The following is a 17459-nucleotide window of genomic DNA, read 5'->3' on the forward strand; positions in this document are numbered from 1 at the left end:
CAGCTTGTGTTGGATAGAAATTTGGACTGCACCATTTCAGTCATTATCCACACAGCAGCTATCGCCATAATCTAAAAAAAAAAGTTGTGCTTTTCTTTCAGAAATGAAATGATGTTAAAGGTACAGAAGAGTGAGATTTAGCTTGCCCGTACACCTAAATCTCTGCTACTAGAATCAGCCCTTGCTCTTAAAAGAGATCCACACTAATGACCACGGGCCAGTCTGGACTAAATTAAGCAACTTAGCATAGTTGAAAACCTGTTCTTTGACATCATCAGATACCTGTCACACCTTGATTCAAACATGCTACCGGGGACATATTTAACATACCACACATAGTGTAACATGAGAGACAAAATATGACCCAGTACACTTTTAGGAATGGAATACGATTTAAAAATAATTGTAATTTCGCACGATAAAGGTTGTTTTTCACACCTTTTGAAAAAAGGAATCAGTCGGACACGCGCACAGAAGTGTTGGGATTTTGAGAGGAAATTCCACGGTGTTCTGATTATTTGGCGTCATCTTTTCGTCGTGCCCCGCCCTCCAAAGGCAGCCTTCCTCAATTGGCGGCGGATCCGTGCCTCGCATCACATGGACTACAGATACTAAACTCTCAAAATCCCACCTGTCTCCAAAACAATGGATTTTATCTGAGCATAATAACGTTAATTGCGGCAGTGGCTTCTCTCACGCCTTGACGCTGTTGGAATTGCTTTTTAAGGGGAGCGGACAGGGGAAACGAGTCTCCTTTTGCCGAATGATTTTAGCTGCAGTGCTGCAGTTTGTCACCCAAACCGAGCGAAGAATGTCACGACAGCTACAGCAGCAGATTTCGTTCAAAGCTTTGGACGGTGTGGTGGAGGTCAAAAGTAAAGTGAGTGGATGACTGAATTGAATTGCTCGTCTTGATTGTCCTTCCGGAAAGATCCTTGTTTGAAATTGTCCTTTCCTAAACAGTAAACAGACACAAGAGCTGTCGTTTGACTCCTTCAGCGAGTCTCAGGTGGCTGATCCAGTCGAAGTTAGGTCAGGCAATATGTTGGAAAATCTAGTTGATAATTTACAAATAATATGAGTGATGGCTCATCTATACTATTCACATTCTCTGCCTCATCATTCTAGTAGAATTGTTTTTATATGTTTTGTGCAGGGAGCATGGTGAGGAGACTGGTTACAGCGTTAACCTCACAATGCTGAGGACTGGGGTTCAAATCCCAGCCCCGCCTGTGTGAATTTTCTCCAGCCTCCTCCCGCATCCCAAAAACAAGAATTCATTGGAAAATCTAAATCTAAATTACCCATAGGTGTGATTGTAAGTGCAAACGTTTGTTTGTTTCTATGCGCCCTGCGATTGGTTGGCAACCAGTTCAGGGTTAGCCCACCTCCTGCCCAACGATAGCTGTGAAAGGCTCCATCAGTCCCACGACCCTTGTAAGGATAAGCGTCCCAGTAAATGGATGGATGTTTTGTGCGATTACTACTTGTTGAAGCATCATTCCTTGAAGAAAAGGGAATTTGATTAAAATTTACTATGGAAGTCGTTCTCAAACCTTTTACGCTAAATATCTCTAAGTACCACCATCATGACCGTCATTATAATACAGTAGTGTTGGTCTATGTGTTTATGAAAATAATATTCCTGCACATCGCTGTAAAAGTAAGCAGACTGAACATAACACTACACCTGAAGTTAGGAACATTATTAGGAATAATAATAATATTTACTAAAAAGTTAAATACAACTGTAGCTAGAGTACTTGGGGCGTGTTTCTTTTGCGTACCAATTGTGGTACACTTCAAGCGTGCTTACACTACAGGATCTGAAGAATCCATGTTTTTTTTTTTTTTATGGCTTCAATGATTAAGACTCCACAGACTTCACATAGAAAAGGTAATTTTAAAAGCCATTCCCATTACTTAGTGGGAATCCACACAATCTAATTTTGTCAAAATCAATATTTTTATGGTAGGGCGGCACAGTGGCACAGCTGTAGAGCGTTGACCCTCACATTTCTGAGAACCAGGGTTCAGTCCCGCCTCTGTGGAGTTTGCAGGTTCTCTCCGTGCCTGCGTGAGTTTTCTCCGGACACTCCGATTTCTTCCCAGATTCCAAAAACATGCATTCATTGGACACTCTAAACTCCCCCAAGGTAGGATTGTATGTGTGGCAGTTGTCTGGCTCTGTGTGCCCTGCGATTGGCTGATACCCAGTTCAGGGTGTACCCTCTGCCTCCTGCCTGATGACAGCTGGGATTGGCTCCAACACTTCTGCGACCCTCGTGACGATAAGTGACTCAGAAACACAACGTGGGACGTTAACACAGTTATCTCTTACCTGTTCTAAATGAGGAAGATTTTACATCTTGCACGACTTTTATAAGGAAGATTTCCTAAAAACAGAAAATTCTCTTGTTCTTTATTCTTATTGCTTTGTTGTTATTTGTTCTTTGTGTCATACCAGGGCAGCACTGGCTGCCGAAGAAAAATTCCTTGTGTGTTTTTACACACTTGTCCAATAAAGCTGATTCTGATTCTGGGATTCTGAGAAAATGGATGGATAGATGGAAATGGTAACACATGCCAGGGCAACTGTAGCTACTACTATGCACTAGGGCACTTATTGAAAATGTAATACAATACCTTGAGTCAGAACTTTCCAGAAAGCCAATTTTCAGTGGAAAAAAAATACATCTTCATCATGTATTCATGACGCAATTAGTGTCTCTAAAATTAAGATGTAAAAGAAAAAAAAGGTTGCCCTTTGGAACTTAAATGTTTTGGTTACTTAATTTTATAATACTTCATATATAAAATGGTCAGACAACAACAGAGAACATAAAGTTGTGGATGGCAAGAAGAAATATTGTCCATCTCAGGGTTGATGCTGCCCATTCGCCATCTTGCTAATGACTAATTGAAACCGTACATAGTGAAGCCAATATTGTCGATGTGCGCTCATTCCACCATCTGCTTCATAAAATGCTTGAATCTTCTCTCCAGATGAAGCAGTCAGGCTCACGGTTTTTGCCAGCTGCAGTAGCAACATATTGGGGAAGACAAAACTTGCTTACCCTTCACAGCCAATACAAAGTATGCATATTAATTACCACAATGAAAATTTGAAGCGTTGACGGTCAATGTGTTATGCAATTGACATAAATTCTGCAGCTAACCAGCTGCATTCTTCAACAATGCATAAGCCACTATTCGCACTTTGGTTGTCATGGTCAAACCAATGGCTGTATGTAGATAGTTAGTCTTTTGGGGGGTCAAGGGAAACATAATCACTCACCCATCCCTCCTTAATAATTTTGAACACTTTGTCCTGCTTTTCAAAGCTGTTACAGTTATCTTTCAGTTATATTAATATTTACCACCAAAAGATTTACAAAACTTTTGGGAAAATTGTAGAAACTTCCTTCTTGGGGATCATCAAATAAGGCGTGAATAAATTTAAAACTTTTAACTGATTGATAAGAACATAAGACAAAATAAGAACAGTGACGCAGCTGTAAAGTGTCAGCCTCACAGTACTGAGGCCCAGGGTTTGATCCCAGCCCCGCTTGTGTGGAGTTTGCATGTTCTCCGCGTGTCTGCGTGGGTTTTCTTTTGGTACTCCTGTTTCCTCCCACATCCCCAAAACATGCAACATTAAAGGTCAACTGACATGTAAAGCATGATTTTTTTATATGTTTTTAATGGAAATACAGGCAGCCAGAATGGACCCACCCGTTTTTTCACCATACATCATGATGTTGCCGTATATAGATTTTTGTATCTCCGCCATGAAAGTCCTCTCAAGGCATTCGTTTTGGAGAAGAAGCAGGAAGTGATATTTTTTTCCAGACGCCCACACTAGCAGCTTCGTGTGTTTATAATAGTTTTACTGGCGGGAAAGTAGCTGTTTTTTCCTCCTTGTTAACCAAAATGCTGTCTTGTTGTATTGCTGTATATTGCTCGATCAGTCGGGAGGATGGATTCACTCTTTACACTTTTCCATATCACCTGGTTTGTTCTGAAAAATGGATTGCACAGGTGCAAAGGACAAGGACTTTGTCGGTTCTAAATGACTAGTAGGTATATAGAGCTATTAAAAAAAATAATAGCTGGGGGGACAACATAATCCTCTAAAAAGTAACAAAAGATCTGCGTCATAATAACTTAATAAAGTGCGTAAGTCAGGGGTGATAAATCTGTCGATTTCCGGGGCTGTGGTGTTGTCGTTGCTCGCGGCTGCGGCGTTGTTTGTCGTAGTTCGCAGCTGCTGGGTTTGTTTTCCGTAAGCATTTCTTTCATGTATTCAGGACCTAAACCATTTAGTGATTTATAGACAAGTAGCAGAACATTAAAATCTATTTCAAATTTTACTGGAAGCAAGTGCAAGGACTTTAGAATTAGTTATATGCTCTGTTTTGGTCAGAAGGCGAGCTGCAGCATCTGAATGAGTCCAGTCAGAAGACCATTACAGTAGTCAAGTCTACTTGAGATAAAAGCATGGATGAGCTTTTCCTGGTCTGCTTGACACTGACAAGACTTCACCCTAAATATGTTCTTCAGATGGTAGAAGGCAGTTTTTGTGATTGATTTGATATGATTGTTGAAAGTCAGGTCGGAATCAATCAGAACTCCAAGGTTTCGTACTTGGTCTTTGGTCTTTAAAGATAGAGAGTCCAGGTGTTTACTGACAGCAATTCTCTTTTCTTTATTGCCAAAAACAATTGTCTCAATTTTGTTGTGATTTAGTTGAAGAAAATTTTGGCACATCCAGTTATTTATCTGATTTAGACAGTGGCACAATACCTCAATTGGACTGTAGCCAATCTGGAGACACTGCTAAATATAACTGTGTCATCTGGATAGCTATGGTAATCAAAATTAAAGTTTTGAAGAATTTAACCCAAGAGTACCAAATACAGACTGAACAGTCCAAGAAGTGAACCTTGAGGGATCCCATAGGTCATTGCCATTTGTTGAGATTGAGCACTTCCAATGGTTACAAAGTAGATCCTTTCCTCCAGTTAGGACCTAAACCTTTTAAGTAGCAGCAGCTACATTAAGAACTTCATGAAACTCGGCAGACTGAAGCAAACAATTGATTATTTGCTGCAAATTAGCGAGCACTGACTTCACAATAGTTTTGAAAAAGTCAGATAGTATTCAGTCGAGACAGCCCGTTGATGGTTTCAGTTGCTGAACAGTTTTCTCCAGAGTTTTTGGTTAATTGTATCAAATTCTGACCAGTTAATCTGTCATGGCCCATCGGAACGGGAGTAGGACCCAAATGCAGGACTCGGACGATGCAAGGTAGTTCGGGTAGAAACATTTATTATTTTGTGGTCGGGGATCGGGCAGGCAGTCAGGTGCAGCAGCAGTAGTTGGTACCTCGGGCAAAGAGAGCAGGTGAGCGGGCAAGCAGGAGTCGGTACACACGAGAACGATCAAAGCAGACAGAAGTGTCAAAGGAGTCAGGCTTACGGGGTTGGTCGGAGAACAGGCGAAGGTCGGTACACACAGGTTGTCGATCAGGGATACGAGAGTGCTGGAACGGGACATGAAGCTCAACGAACTGGCCCGGACCAGTCGTTATCGGAGTTATATAAATATGCCGGATAATCAGCCCGCATGAGGTGCAGGTGTGCGCCTCCCAATCAGCGCAACCGCACTTTTACCCGCACAGGGCTGTAGCGGCAGGATCATGACATAATCGAGTTGTACCTGGATGGATTCATATGTAGCATCATTTTATCATTTTGCTGATTTGTGCTGACATTTGATTGGATTTCTTTCACTAAAATAACAGGAAAACTCTTCGCATTTGTCTGCTGTTTGGAAGTCGGGGGGGGGGGTATCAACCACAGCAAATAGACTGCGAGTTTTGTTGAGGTTTTTGTGACGATTGCAGAAAAGTGTTGCTGTCTAGCTCTAACTAACTCTTAGTTAAAATTACAAAGACACTGTCTGTATTCAAAGACACTGTCTGTAGAGGTAATAGTCAATTTGGAGTTTAGTTTTTCTCCACTTGTGTTCTGCTTTCCTACACTTTGATTTAGACCACTTGATGATTATTGTGCTCCTCCACGGCGTTCTCGGTCACCTCAGGATGGTCTTAGTTTTAACAGGAGCGACAGCATTCATGCCATTTGAGATTTTCAAGGTGAAATTGTCCCAAAGTTTATCAACTGTCTCAGCATTCACAGTCTGTGGCGCAGCCACAGTCTCCATGAAATTAGTGGCAGTACTCATTTGTGTACTCATGTGCATCTATGTACCGCGCATCGGCGTAAATAGTAACCGGGAAGTGTTGTGTGCTTACACATATATAGCCATGCATCCGTTTTATTAGCTGCACCATCGTCGCAGGAATGCTGGAGCCTAACCCAGCCGTCAACGGGCAGGAGGCAAGTTTACACACACGCAGACACGGGGAGAACATGCAAACTCCACACACGGAAGTCCGGGATTGAACAGCTGCGCCACTGTGCAGTCTCATAAAATATGTTGTTGCTTATACAGTACCAGCACGAGAGGCTATAACTAAACAGTTAATAACCAGTAATGATTAGATTCATGCAAATTTCCCCTGCTGGTGAATGAGCCTCAACTGTGACAGCCAGAGCTTTATCCTGTCAGGTTAACCACATGAGAGGTTAAAGAAGGAGAAATTTGGGTGTGTTTTCTCACTTTTGTTGCACAACACGTCGGCATCTTGGCTTAGCTAGAATGAATGGTCTGTAATGCTAAGCATCTGCGATGCGAGGGACGGGGTCAAGGATGTTTCTTTCGTGTTAGGCTGTGAAAGCCGGCACACATCCAGATTTTGCTTGGATTTCAAAAATGTTCTTTATTTTCAATTTTTTTTCAATTAATGTCCAAAATATATGTATTAATAATGTTACTTCACATTGGAGGGTTTATTGTACATGTGAAATTTGGGGAGAATCTTCCTTTAATGTCAACTGACAGAATTTCAACAATACTTAGAGATGACCAGGTCCATGATGTGACCATGAGTGTGAGTTGAACTCTTAGTATGTTAGAGAGGTCAAGTGTGTTGAGTATAGCAGATAGTTCTTTGTATTTTATTTCCATGTTGCCAAGATGAATATTAAATTCCATGATTATGAAAACATCGGTCAGTACAAATAATTGACAGCAGTTCTAAAAAATCTTCCACAAATTTTCGATTATATCTTAGAGGTTGATAAATTATAACAACAATAATCTTTGGGTCACCTTTAACTAAAAACATATATACTCAAAAGAGCTAAAATCACCCAGTATAATTTCTTTATATTGAAATAATGTTTTAAAAATAACAGCAATACTAATTTGCTGGTGTTGCCTCATTTAAAATGGTATTACAGCTACTTTCGGTTAACCACGTTTCATTTAAGAACAAAAATTCCAGACCATACGTTGTAATGATGTCATTGATCAACATTGATTTGTTACCCAGTGACCTGATATTAACAAGAGCTAGTCTCACAGAGTTATCTGGAGATGACGGTTTGAAAGTTTCACATTTAGTCCTCACTAAATTAGAAATTCTACTTTTTTTTGTGCCATATCTCTTTGACCAACTTTCTGTCCCTTGTAATTGTATGGATGAAAAATGCCTGATCTCCATAGAGGGTCTGATTTATTCTGGAAAAGACCTGGCATCTATCAGTCAAATTTACAGATAAATTTCTTCATGGGTGGAGCAGTGGGCTTTCACATCTAAGTGGATGGTGGTTTCAGGCGAGGGGGGATGGTAGGAAGATCTTGGTGTGGTATGGGCTGGACTCCATCATTGACAATAGTCTTCATCCTATCCATCAGACCCAACAATGGATTAAGGCTTGAAGAGGTGGAGCCAACATCAACTGCAGATCTTTTGGTTGTCTTGGTCATAGAAGGGAAATTCTGTGTTCGATGGCTCCAACGGGGCAGGAAGAGGTGGGGGAGAATTAAAGTGCTGGCACATTCCATTTGTTATTTGCTCATCAGATTGTTTGAATGACCCAAATGAATCTGTGCTCCTTGTCTCGCCTTATCTCTTGTTCCTCCGATTGTTTGGGAACAAATGTATCCTTTTGTCCTTGATTTTTGTAAACATTTTCTTTACAGGGTGGTGAATGACACACACAGTAGAAAATGTTGGCAGCTAATAACTTAACTCCTTGTCTATTTAGACGAATTTTTCACGCTCCCAAAAAAGGCAGAAATGGTCAATGAAACTCACGGATAGTGCAGTGCACACCTTACCTAATCACCTATTCAACTGATGGAACCTCAAGAAACATTTATCTCCAGATCGTACAAGTGGGAGGGGTCCACTTATAAAACCCATCCAAACCTTGCACTTTTGTGAGGAGATCAATGAAGTCTTGCTTCAGTACCTAGAGGATCCGTTATTCTTCCCACAGTCCACATGTGTCCTCATTGTTGAGCTAGGTGGCTGTCTGTTAGCACACCTCTCCTCACCATTTTGAGACATCGGTCTCAAGTCACAGTGGTGTGAATGGAATTACAGTAATCCCTCTCTATTTTGTGGATTACCTATCGCGGATTCAGTGCATCGCGTTTATCCCCCACCCTAGAAAAAAAAGACAAATCCGTCTTTTGGAGCTGATTGGCTCCATCATTGAAGCTCCACCCAGCAACTCCCTTTCTCCCTCACTTCTTCTTCAAATGTGCCATTTTCCGGCTGTTGACTTTGTGTGCATAATCTCTCTGGGTCAAAATGCATCCAAAGCGGCCAGGCTTGATCTTAAAGCTGCTGCCGAAACACCCAAGGGGAAGAGAACGATGGAAAATTAGAAGGTTTCTTGAAAATGAAGCTGCTTTCATTTTGTGCACAGGGGATTGCCAAAAAAAATTGAAAAAAGAACGGCCTGGTGACAATGAGGAAGAGGAGCGGAGGGAGCTGATGGATGAGCCAAAATGTGAAACTTTTGGATATAATCAAAGAACGCAGAAGTTTTGCTTTTGTGGCCCCATTATGGCGTTAATGAAATGCAGCTCTATGGGAGCACAAACCAGTGCAATCTGTAGGCTGGTCCCAAGCCCGGATAAATGCTGAGGGTTGCATCAAGAAGGGCATCCGGCATAAAACTGTGCTAAAAAAAATACAGTAAAGAAAATGGGTATTTGAACACCCTGCTATATTGTAAGTTCTCCCACTTAGAAATCATGGGGGGTCTGACATTTTTATCGTAGGTGCATGTCCATGGTGAAAGAGATAATCAAAAAAGAATAATACAGAAATCACAATGTATGATTTTTTTTAATGATTTATTTGTGTGATACAGCTCCAAATAAGTATTTGAACACCTGAGAAAATCAATACTAATATTTGGTACAATAGTCTTTCTTGAAAAATTTTCAAAGGTCAAAATCTCATAATATATGGCCGCGGTCATCCTCTCCTTAATACAGTGCAGTCGTCCCGTCCCATATGCAGAAAAAGACCCCCAAAGCATGATGCTACTACACCCATCCTTCACAGTAGGAATGGTGCTCTTGCGATGCAACTCATCATTTGTTTTCCTCCAAACACGGGTAGTGGAATTATGACCAAAAAGTTCAATTTTGGTCTCATCTGACCACAAAACCTTCTCCCATGACTCCTCTGTATCATCCAAATGGACATTGGCAAACTTAAGACGGGACTTGACATCTGCTGTTTTAAGCAGGCGAACCTTCCGTGGCATGCATGATTTCAAACCATGACGTCTTAGTGTATTACCAACAGTCACCTTGGAAATGGTGGTCCGAGCTCTTTTCAGGTCATTGAACAAGTCCTGTCGTGTAGCCATGGGATGATTTCTCACCTTACTAAGGATCATTGAGACCCCACGAGGTGATATCTCTCATGGGGCTCCACTCCGATTGAGATTGACCGTCATGTTTAGCTTCTTCCATTTTCTAATAATTGCACCAACAGAGGACCTTTTTTCCACCAGCTGCCAGGCAATTTGTCCGTAGCCCTTTTCCAGCCGTGTGGAGTTGTATAATTTTGTTTCTGGTGTCATTGGACAGCTCTTTGGCCTTGGCCATGTTACAAGTTTGAGTCTTACTGATTGTATGGGGTAGACAGGTGTCTTTATGCAGCTAATGACCTCACACAGGTGCATCTAATACAGGAGAATACATGGAGTGGAGGTGGACATTTAAAGGCGAACTAACAGGTGTCTGAGGGTCAGAATTCTAGCTGATAGACACATGTTCAAATACTTATTGCAGGTGTATCACACAAATAAATCGTTAAAAAAAACATACATTGTGATTTCTGGAATTTTCTTTTTAGATGATCTCTCTCACAGAGGTCATACACCTACGATGAAAATTTCAGACCCCTCTACGATTTCCAAGTGGGAGAACATGCAATATAGCAGGGTGTTCAAATGCTTATTTCTTCACTATATGAGCATTCATCGAAAGAATAGAGTACCAGATCGGTCGTGCCCCGTGTTAACAATGACTGCCCCCAGCACTGCTAACCTGCGAGGCGTCAAATTCAGCTAATGTGGGTCGAAGACAAAAAAGAGGAGAAAGCAGAAGAAGAGGAATGTACAGAGCCTAAAACCGAGTGTAAGGAGTTTGAATGTTGGGACTCCCACAGGAAAAGCTCAAGAGTTGGTTGACATGATGATTAGGAGAAAGGTTGATATATTGTGCATCCAAGAGAGCAGGTGAAAAGGTATTAAGGCTAGAAGTTTAAGAGCAGGGTTTAAATTATTTTACCATGGAGTAGGTAGGAAGAGAAACCGAGTAGGGGTTATTTAAAAGGAAGAGCTGGCTAAGAATGTCTTGGAGATGAAAAGAGTATCAGATCGAGTGATGAGACTGAAATTGGAAACTCAGGGTGTCATGTATAATGTGATTAGCAGCTATGCCCCACAGGTTGGATGTGACCTAGAGATGAAAGAAAAATTCTGGAAGGAACTAGATGAAGTAGTTCTGAGCATCCCGAACAGAGTGAGAGATGTGATTGGTGGAGACTGTAATGAACATGTTGGTGCAGAAAACAGAGGCAATGAAGAAGTGATGGGTAAGTACGGCATCCAGGAAAGGAAGCAGGAAGGACAGATGGTGGTGGACTATGCAAAAAGGATGAAAATGGCAGTAGTGAACAGCTTTTTCCAGAAGAGGCAAGAACATAGAGTGACCTACAAGAGCGGAGGTAGAATCATGCAAGTGGATTATATTTTGTGCAGACGATGTAATCTGAAGGAGGTTATTGACTGTAAGGTAGGGGAGAGTGTAGCTCGACAGCATAGGATGGTGGCGTGTAGGATGACTCCGGTGGTGGGTAGGAAGATTAAGAAGACAAAGGTAGAGCACAGAACCATGTGGTGGAAGCTGAGAAAGGAAGAATGTTGTGCGGCCTTTCCGAAAGAGGTGAGACAGGCTCTCGATGGACAGAAGGAGGTTCCGGAAGACTGGACTAAAAGAGCCAAGGTGTTCAGAGAGACAGGCAGGTGAGTACTTGGTGTGTCTTCTGTTAGGAAAGGGGAGAAGGAGACTTCGTGCATAGCACGGGAAAGCCATACAACGAAGGGAACTTCATTAAAAAATGCCTCATTGACGCCTTTGAAATCTTGGCTCCTGGAGACGATAAACTAAAACGGAGCGTATCAGATATTCAACTGTCCTGCCACAGTGTTGAACGCAGAATATCGGATATCAATACACCTGTTGAATCACAGTTGCACTCTGACCTTCAAGCATGTGAGTATTTTAGTGTGGCATTGGATGAGAGTTGTGACATAACAAGACAAAACTTGGTTGAACTTGTACTTTGTCTGTGTGAGAGACCACTTTTTTAGAATACTGCCCTGTGGTCATGGTACTCTGGAATAGTATTTTTCTTGTTATAATATTGGTGTGTGACATTTACAATTAATCTGACTGAGCAAAGGTATGTGTCTGAGGACGGAATAATGCTCGTGTGTATGATGTGGCCCTTTGCCGTAAGACAGTAAAAAATGTGGCTCTTCATCTCTAACTGGTTGGCCACCACTGATTCTAAGCCTATCTCGTGCATCATCCTCTCTAACACCAACAGTCCTCATGTCCCTCGCCACAGCCATCAACCTTTTCTTTGGCCTTCCTCTCGCTCTTTTGCCTGGCAGCTCCATCCTCAGCACCCTTCTGTCTATACACACACTCTCTCGCCTCTGGACATGTCCAAACCATCGAAGTGTGCTCTCTCTAACCTTGTCTCCAAAACATCCAATTTTGGGTGTCCCTCTAATGAGCTTTGCACTTACACATTCCCCTTCATCCTACAGGAAGCAGAACTGAAGGTAGCAGAAATGAAGATGTTGATGTTCTTGCTCGGAGTGAGCAGATTGGATAGGATTAGAAATGACCTAAATGGAGGGACAGGCAAAGTTGGATGTTTTGGGTTCAAGACTGCAGACTTTGATGGTTTGGACATGTCCAGAGGTGAGAGAGTGAGTATATTGGGAGAAGGGTGCTGAGGATGGAATTGCCAGCCAAAAGAGTGAGAAGAAGACCTAAGAGAAGGTTCATGGATGTTGTGAGGGAAGACATGAGGGTACTTCGTGTTAGAGTAGAGGATGCAGGCGATGGACTAAGATGGAAAAAGATGACATGCTGTGGCAACCCCTAACGGGACAAGCCAAAAGGAAAAGAAAAACATTGTGGTGTGAATGAATCAGCGATGCGCCACATAAAAAATGGTAAGCATCAACCTGAAGCTGCAATGAAGCATTCAACCCCTCGAGGACGAGGCTTTTTGGCAAGCAAAGGTTGGTTTGAAAACTTTCAAGAGCATGCGACAATATGGTATGAGCTGTCGAGTTTAGGAATTGTTGACGGCATCATCGTGATCCACATATAATCTAAATATGGCTTGAAACGATAGGATGATATTGCCCCGGACACTCGGGGCATGTCCCACTGTTGGGGCCACAGCATGTTTTCAATGGCGAATGTCCGTGGTGACGTCGCGGACAGTAAATGCAGCCAATATGGTGACCACTTGGATGTCGAATGAGACTTCCGCAACTTTGCGCATGGATGATGTGCTCTCCACTCATAATTATTTTTTCGTGTAGACATTGAAGTGAATAATGTTATAGGTATTTTTCATTTCACTATTTTAGAATGTTTATAGGGATGACACTTGACTTTTAACTAGACACTTGTAGTGTTGTAATTTTTAACTCAAGTGGGCAATGTATAAATGCTGTGCTGTTGAATAAACATTCTGGTACCCACACGGCAGCCCGAGCAGAACGGAAGTGTTGTCACAGTGACGTGTCGGAAGTGATATCGAAAAAAGGCTTCACGAGCGAATGCTATACGAGAAGACCATGCATTTGGTTTGTTTGTGACTTTCTGTACTGCAATAGAAATGTTATTTTGTTATTCTTTAACTAGACACTTGTGTCACCACTAGAACGTGGGGTTGGTCCCAAATACACGACTCGGGAGACGTAGAGGCAGTTCAGCAAACGTTTTTCTTCATTCCAGTATCGGGGATCAGGCATGCAGTCAACAGAAGCAGCAGTAACAAGGACGCCAGGCGTAAGTGGCAGTGGGCAGGCAGGAGTCAGTACACAGGAGATCAGGAACGGAATAACAAGAGTGCGGGAACAAGGCATGAGGCAACGATCTGGCAAAGGCCAGACCGTTCGAAGAGTCCTATTTGTATCTGTCTTAATTATGGGGTACGAGGCACAGGTGTGCGTCTCACTGATTGCTGCAGGTGTGTGCTGTGTAGGGAACCGGCACAGCCAGGACAGGGACCGGAAAGACCATGACAACTTGTAGTGTAATTTTTGTCTCAAGTGGGGAAAGTAAAAATGCTGTACTATTGATTAAACATTATGATACCCAAACGGCAGCTCCAGCAGAAGTCTCTGAGTGATGAATGGTAAATATACAGTGATATAATAGTGTTTTATAATGTATAATTATATGATACATTTATAATGTGGTTTATATTATATTTATAAGGTTTTATATTTAACTACATACCTCTTTTGTCTCAAATATGCAATGTACAAAAAGTGTGTACATATTTTAAACATTCTGGTACCTACGTAAACACATCCCCCGCTACTTCGCGGTTTTTCACTTTTCGCGGGAGGTTCTGGGACCAATTAACCACGAAAAACAAGGGTTTAATGTAGATCCAAAGTCTAAGAACACCACGTTGATGTAGGAACATTTTGGATTCAAGCCTGATGAACTTAGCCATGCTGCTCACGCCAATAAGCTCAACAGTCAAATTTGTATGAAATCACAACAAAGCTGTACTGTCTTAAAATCGAAAACCTTTGTGACAAAATCCAATTTAAACACAATCATCCCACCCAAGGTCTTCATTTGGGACTAAAAACACTGGGACATTTCATGCAGCATAGCTCGGCTCCACCTCCTCTTTATATACCACGGCGCCGAAAATCAGCCTCACCGGCTGAGGCGCCGCATTCGGCGGTCACAGCTTCTGCGAAGGCTGCGCGTCGGGCTTTGCGACGGGGGCGGCTCTGAAGAACCCAGCCGAGAATGCGTTACGTCACGTTGTTTTGATACCCACCTGAAGCCATTGGGGCGAGCTATCGTTGTTTCGGACTGCGGCACGACTTCCGGGTTGCTGGCATCATCGGCACAAGTGATGACACATTTCTTTTAAAAGCATCTGCACAACTCGCCGTTGTAGTTGACATTTTTTTTTGTCTTAGTTTAAGTTGAAACAAACTCATGGGCAGTCGATTCTGATCTTTGGTGCAGTGGCAACAAGCATGATACGCTAACAAACATAAAATGCAAGCTCCCGGAGTTGCTCTGAGAGCACAGGTTGGGGGTGCACATTACCGTAATATACATAAATGTGTAACATAAGACATCAAATATCATATCGAAATGTATATGTATGTTTTTTACCACGCTATGTACCTGTATACGACTATACAATGTGATTGTATTTTTTATTTTTCATCCATACCGAAATATAATGCACTCCATTAACTTTTTGAAAATATTTCTTGAAAAATGTATGCATTATTTTCGAGAAATTACGGGAGGGGCAATTTAGAGTGTCCAATTGAAGTTGCATGTTTTTGGGATGTGGGAGGAAAGCGAAGTGCCCAGAGAGAACCCACACAGGCATGGGGAGAACATGCAAACTCCACACAGGTGGGTCCGGGATTGAACCCAGGACCTCAGAACTGTGTGGCCAGCGCTTTCCAGCTGATCCACCGTTCCACCCCTTTTTAATCATATGAACTATAATTTGAAACAAAAAAGTATTATATTAATGTATCATAATTTCCTATCATATATCATATGTACAGCATTTCACATTTGATAAGATAAGAACAAAACAATACAGTACCTCTTTATTGTGTGGCTTCCTTTTCCCCCAATATCAACCTGATAGTTATTGTGCATCCCAAAGAATTCATGTGGATTCAATTCAATCTTCCATGAAGGTAATTTCATTGCTTAAAATTGCATTTCTTGCTGTCCATTGTCTTGTTTGGTGCAGTTTGAAGCAGAATACCGTCGCTTTGCTTTCAAGAGGAACTGCCCAGGTGGCTTCCAAGAGTTCTATACCCTCCTCCAAACTATCCATCGCATTCCTGAAGTAGACATGTTATTGGGGTACGCAGATGACCATGGAGACCTCCTTCCAATCAACAATGATGATAACTTCAACAAAGCTATCTCATCAGCAAATCCCTTGCTTCGCATTATTATAACCAGGAAAGGTAAGGATTGAGTTGCATAGATTTAGTTTTATTTTAAAAGACATAATTAAGTACATCGTTGAAATTTCATAAATGCACTGAACAAGGGCTGTGCATTTGAAAATACTTCTTGAATAAAGAATAGGTTGGAATGAACATTGATTAAAATTAATACTTATTAACGATGCACCAATACAACTTCTTTCAGACCTGGTGTGGGAAGAAGTACAATGAAGAAAATAAGTATTTGAACACCCTGCGATATTGCAAGTTCTCCCACTTAGAAATCATGGAAGGTTCTGAAATTTTCGTCATGACCACTGTGAGAGAGATAATCTAAAAAGAAAAACAGAAATCACAATATATGAGTTTTTTAATTATTTATTTGTGTGATACAGCTGCAAATAAGTATTTAAACACCGAAGAAACCCAATGTTAATATTTGGTACAGTAGCCTTTGTTTGCAATTACAGAGGTTAAACATGTCCTGTAGTTGTTCACCAGGTTTGCACACACTGCAGGAGGGATTTTGGCCCACTCCTCCACACAGATCTTCTCTAGATCAAACAGGTTTCTGGGCTGTCGCTGAGAAACACAGAGTTTCAACTCCCTCCAAATATTTTCTTTTGGGTTTAGGTCTGGAGACTGGCTTGGCCACGCCAGAACCTTGATATGCTTCTTGCGGAGCCACTCCTTGGTTTGGTTTGGTTTCGGGTCATTGTCATGTTGAAAGACCCAGCTATGACCCATTTTAAATGCTCTGACTGAGGGAAAGAGGTTGTCTCTAAAATCTCATTCTCTTCTTAATACAGTGCAGCCGTCCTGTCCCATGTGCAGATAAACACCCAAAAAACATGATGCTACCACCCCCATGCTTCACAGTAGGGATGGTGTCCTTGGGATGGAGCTTATCATTCACCTTCCTCCAAACACAGTTCGTGGAATTATGACCAAAAACTTCCATTTTGGTCTCATCTGACCACAAAACATTTGCCCATGACTCCTCTGTATAATCCAAATGGTCATTGGCAAACTTAAGACGGGCCTTGACATGTGCTGGTTTAACCAGGGGAACCTTCCGTGCCATGCATGATTTCAAACCATGAAGTCTTAGTGAATTACCAACAGTCACCTTGGAAACGGTGGTCCCAGCTTTTTTCAGGTCATTGACTAAGTCTTGTCGTGTAGTCCTAGGCTGATTCCTCACCTTTTTAAGGATCATTGAGACTCCATGAGGTGATATCTTGCATGGGGCTTCACTCTGATTGAGATTGACCGTCATGTTTAGCTTCTTCCATTTTCTAATGATTGCTCCAACAGTGGATGTTTTTTCACCAAGCTGCTTGCCAATTTCTCCATAGCCCTTTCCAGCCATGTGGAGTTGTACAATTTTGTCTCAGGTGTCCTTGGGAAGCTCTTTAGTCTTGGCCATGTTACAAGTTTGAGTCTTACTGATTGTATGGGGTGGACAGGTGTCTTTATGCAGCTAACAACTCCACACAGGTGCATCTGATTCAGAATAATACATGGAGTGGAGGTGGACTTTTAAAGGGGGACTAACAGGTCTTTGAGGGCCAGAATTCAAGCTTATAGACAGATGTTCAAATACTTATTTGCAGCTCTATCACACAAATAGTTAAAAAAAAAACATACATTTTGATTTCTGGATTTTTCTTTTTAGTTTATCCCTCTCATACTGCACATGCACCTATGACGAAAATTTCAGACCGCTCCATGATTTCT

General features: G+C 41.8%; 1 protein-coding gene across 2 annotated transcripts in view; it reads left to right on the plus strand.

Moving 5' to 3' along the window:
- The first annotated feature begins 523 nt into the window (after positions 1 to 523).
- Positions 524 to 17459, plus strand: part of pard6a (par-6 family cell polarity regulator alpha) — a 35992-nt gene continuing 19056 nt past the window's right edge. The window contains exons 1-3 of one of the 2 annotated variants that reach the window (XM_061823179.1): positions 524 to 880; positions 1873 to 1897; positions 15515 to 15737. In XM_061823179.1, coding sequence (XP_061679163.1) covers positions 15620 to 15737 — 118 coding nt within the window. In that variant the 5' untranslated portion in view covers positions 524 to 880; positions 1873 to 1897; positions 15515 to 15619. The remainder of the gene's footprint in view (positions 881 to 1872; positions 1898 to 15514; positions 15738 to 17459) is intronic. The other variant, XM_061823178.1, reaches the window with a different exon arrangement.

Source organism: Syngnathoides biaculeatus, chromosome 6 (genome assembly GCF_019802595.1).
Source record: "Syngnathoides biaculeatus isolate LvHL_M chromosome 6, ASM1980259v1, whole genome shotgun sequence".
Classification (NCBI taxonomy): Eukaryota; Metazoa; Chordata; class Actinopteri; order Syngnathiformes; family Syngnathidae; genus Syngnathoides; species Syngnathoides biaculeatus.